The 4701-nt window shown below is 43.6% G+C and overlaps 1 protein-coding gene across 1 annotated transcript; it reads left to right on the forward strand.

The window, feature by feature from the left end:
• Nucleotides 1-741: 741 nt before the first annotated feature.
• LOC308336508 (extracellular calcium-sensing receptor-like) lies at nt 742-4418 on the forward strand (the record flags this gene model as incomplete). Its single annotated transcript, XM_080793874.1, has 6 exons — nt 742-949; nt 1165-1310; nt 1535-1810; nt 2980-3207; nt 3296-3419; nt 3508-4418. The coding sequence occupies 6 exons, from the start codon at nt 742-744 to the stop codon at nt 4416-4418; spliced, it is 1893 nt and encodes a 630-aa protein (XP_080650000.1).
• Nucleotides 4419-4701: the final 283 nt, after the last annotated feature.

Consider the following 4701-nt stretch of genomic DNA (forward strand, 5'->3'; position numbering starts at 1 on the left):
ACTGTGGTGTTAAGGCCCCTTCTGTCGTTATCCAGTTTTGCGTTGAAGTCTCCAATCAGCATCTTGATGTCATAGCTGGGGATCTCTTCGAGCACGGTTTGGAGCTGATTGTAGAAGGCGTCCTTATCTTCTTCTGAGGCAACTTCGGTTGGGGCATAAACTTGCACGATGGTTACTTTGGCATGTCTGGTGTAAAGCCTCGCTGTGATGATGGGTTCGTTCACCGGCTTCCATCCAACCAACGCTTTTGCTGCATAGCTTGAGAGGATGATGCCGACTCCATGGGTATGGTGGTCTTGCTTCCCAGAGTAAAGAACGGTTGCTCCATCAGCCATGAGGCGCCCCTCACTCCAGATGCCCCTCACTCCAGATGGCCACTATATTTCCACACTCACTCCAGAGGGCCACTGTATTTCCACACTGACTCCAGAGGGCCACATTGCGTATACTGTTGGGTAGAAATATCTATCTAGAAATATATATTGGACATAAAAAAGACAATTGAAATTGTAATTATGCTACTAATATTGAACATTATAGATATAATTAAAGCGGGTCATGTTTGCATGTTGTAAACATTGTAACAGCTAAAATCAATAATATAACAGTATTCCAATATTAAACTGCAGGCCACATAAGTGAACACGGGGGCCGCATGTGGCCCCTCGGCCGCTGTTTGCCCATGTACTGTATGATCTGAAGTACATTTCCGTCCATTCCTCATCCACTCAGGTTCGAGCTATGCTCCAGACTATGAGGTGGTTCGAGTGGACCTGGGTAGGACTGTTGTTCAGTGATGATGATGCTGGCCGTGACGCCGCCCGATTGTTCCAGTCTGGTCTGGACCAGTCTGGTCTGGGTTGTGTGGCTTATTCAGAGGCTCTGCCCTTCCACAAGGACCTGGATAAACTCCAGAGGATCGTCACTGTGATGAAGACGTCCACAGCTCGTGTGGTCATTATGTTTGGATACGGGCCCTATATGCATAATGTCTTGGATGAGGTTTGTGTTAGGATACATGTGGAGGATGTTAATTTAGGGATTCTTAATTAAAATAATCTAAACTGAGAATGTATTGACATGCCTTTCATTTATTTCGAAACGATGAACAGGTGGTTAAGCAGAATGTGACAGGTCTGCTATGGATCTTACCTGCCACTTCAGTTTGGTGGGGATACGGATCAAAGTATCCTCACTACCTGCCGTACCTGAGAGGCACCCTGGGTTTTGCCATCCGTCGTGGAGAGATACCAGGTTTGAAGGACTTCTTGTTAAAAATACGTCCTGACAATGACCATGAGGATAACATAGTAAGTATTTGTTTAATTGTATGTCTATAGTTACACGTCTCATTGAATTGAATATTGAGACACAGGACCACAATGGACACAAGCCTTTATGACATTTTGCACCATTGTATAATTGTACCACTGTAGTATCTGCAAACTGTGAATTAAGTGAATAATCAATAGGCCTACATTAATCAATTAATTTTATTTACAGGTATTCTCATTAATTCATTGTGTTCTTTCAGGTGAGGCAGTTTTGGGAACACACATTCCGGTGTAAATTTTCACCACTTCCACCAGAGTGGGTGGACGCTGGTGGAAGGGTGTGTACTGGACAAGAGGACCTGGGAACAGCAGAAACTATATTTTTGGATGTGTCTGACCTCAGGACAGAGTATAATATATACAAGGCTGTGTATGCTCTGGCCCACGCCCTCCATGACATGTTGCAGTGTGTGCCAGGAAGAGGGCCTTTCCCTGGGCACAGCTGTGCCAGTTTGCAGACAATACAACCATGGCAGGTGGGATATTCATTCAGTTAACCTGTAGGATTATTTGTATTTATTGATTATTTGCACATTTAAAAACACCACATTTGAAACAACAACATATTATTGGGTTGTTCAGGTGAGACTTAGAAAACCCTGTGGGGTTTATAAAGTTAATCTCACTTTTTTTTTAAATAAATCATAAAAATCAAACGTGAATTATTTGGCAACATTAGTAATATAACAATGGATAGATGCACAGTATACATTAAAAAATAACACCTGTTTGAACTGAGTGGTGCAACTCCCCCCCTCCTCTCTCTCTCTCTCTCTCTCTCTCTCTCTCTCTCTCTCTCTCTTTCATTAGCAGGCAACAGTGCAGCACTATCTCCCTCTCTGTTTCTGGCAAACAGCGCCCCTACTGGTACTAATAGTAATTCTCGTGCTCATGGCCACATAGGTACACACGGACATTGCTGGTTGTAGGAGTGGTTGCACCACTCAAAAATACATATTAGTAGAACATAATGTATATGTGTAGTGTGTAGGTGTCACAGTGTGAATCAAGAGGGTTAGGACCCAAACGCAGGACAAAGGCAGAGAGGCAGAGCAGTCGAAATTGCAGGCAGTTCATTCACCAAAATCCATACACGAGGAGAACACAAGGAGTAACAATGGTGAGACAACACAGGCAACAAAAGCAACAGAGGAAACCAAGAGACAAAACGTAGTACAAAAAAGTGCAAAGGAAACTCCAACTGGAACTAAGACACAAGGAAAACAATATAACAAAATCATAGGAAAATAGTAAGGTAAAGCACTAACTAAATACAGAATGTCTTACGGAACGTGCTGCAGGCCTTGAGAGGCGATGCCTCTCAAGTATAGGGGGCAGGTGGTATAATTACATGTTCTTCTGAATGTGGTATTTTAAATAGTCTTCCTCACTCCTAATGCTCAACAAATGTGGGTGACATTATGAATATGGTTTTGTTGAAAGGCAATGCATAATGTAAAGGGTAGAGCACATGTTTTAGTAATGAGGCTGGTGGCGGAAGATAGCAACTCAGCAACAGGAACACCCCTTGCACAATGCTTAAATCCCCAAATAGTGTGTAGCGTGACTTGGGCACATAATAGGACCATTAAGTATGTTTTTAACGTCTCTTGCTCTTCATGATTCTGCTCATCACCATTTCTAGCTTCTCTATTACCTGGAGAAGGTCAACTTCACCACATCTAGTGGTGATCGTGTATACTTTGATGAGAATGGTGATGCTTTACCAATCTTTGATGTATTGAACTGGGCGTGGCTCCCTGACGGAAGCACAAATATTCACAACGTAGGTGTGGTCAAGATGACAGCCTCCGGAGATGAAGAACTCACCCTCGATGAAGACAGAATCTTCTGGAACTTTCAACCCGCAAAAGTAATTTCAGCTATCTAAAATGTTGAATTGAGCTCATGATGTGAATGAAATTTATATTTAAACTGATTATTTTTACTTTCCTCTGCAGCCTCCTCGGTCGGTGTGCAGTGAGAGCTGTTCTCCTGGAACCCGTGTGGCCAGAAGGAAAGGAGAACCTGTCTGCTGCTACGACTGCATTGCTTGTTCTGAGGGAGAGTTCAGCAATGAGACAGGTAGGGTTACATAATGTAGCTAAAGTATATGTACAGAAGGTTATAAGAAGATACGTGTCTGTCCCTTTAATCTTGTACTATTTGTTAGACTCTACAGAGTGCACCGTGTGTCCAGAGGACTTCTGGTCCAGTCCCCGGCGTGACCACTGTGTCCCTAAGAGCATTGAGTTCCTGTCCTACCATGAGGCCCTGGGGATCTCCTTAACAACCATGTCATTGCTAGGAACATTTGTCTGTGCTATTGTCCTGGGGATCTTTGTTTATCATAAAGAGACGCCAATGGTCCGCGCCAACAACTCAGAACTCAGCTTCCACCTCTTGATTTCACTCAAACTATGTTTCTTGTGCTCACTCTTGTTCATTGGTCGTCCCAGACTCTGGACTTGTCAGCTGAGGCATGCAATATTTGGGATCAGCTTTGTGCTGTGTGTCTCCTGCATCCTGGTAAAGACTATGGTGGTGCTGGCTGTGTTCAAGGCCTCCAAGCCTGGTGGTGCAGACATCATTAAGTGGTTTGGTCCTATGCAGCAGAGAGGAACAGTTCTGATTCTTACTTCAATCCAGGCAATAATCTGCACAGCCTGGATTGTGTCTGCCTCACCAACTCCTCATAAAAACACACAATACTATTCTGAAAAGATAGTCTATGAGTGTAATGTTGGATCAACAGTTGGTTTTGCGGTGTTACTAGGTTATATTGGCTTACTAGCACTCCTCAGTTTCCTCCTAGCATTCATGGTAAGGAATCTTCCAGACAACTTCAATGAAGCCAAGTTAATTACTTTCAGCATGTTGATCTTCTGTGCCGTGTGGATAGCGTTCATACCAGCATATATCAGCTCTCCAGGCAAATATGCAGATGTAGTGGAGGTGTTTGCTATTTTAGCATCTAGTTTGGGAATTTTGGTGGCTCTGTTTGGACCAAAGTGTTATCTAATCATTTTGAAACCTGAGAGAAACACTAAGAAGTCCATCATGGGTCATGCCACCAAGACGTAGAAGCAGACATGTTTAACCAATTAATTGCTCGTGACGGAACGTTCCGCCAGTTGGAATCCAACCGGCAACTGCTATTGGCCTAACGTTCCGTCTGATAAGCTTAATTATTGATACCAAACCGGATCGCTGATTTCTTCTTTTTTGCTTGGCCTTTCCTTCTTTAGTGATCCTATACCGGATCGCGCATCCTCGCTGCCGTTCACCTCCCTTTATACAGGCTGACTAAAAAGCTAACTCGAAATCTACGGAGCTCTCCACACTGCGCAAAAAGCATGGAATACAG

The sequence above is a fragment of the Protomyctophum bolini genome (assembly GCF_963924005.1).
Source record: "Protomyctophum bolini genome assembly, chromosome: 21".
Taxonomy (NCBI): Eukaryota; Metazoa; Chordata; class Actinopteri; order Myctophiformes; family Myctophidae; genus Protomyctophum; species Protomyctophum bolini.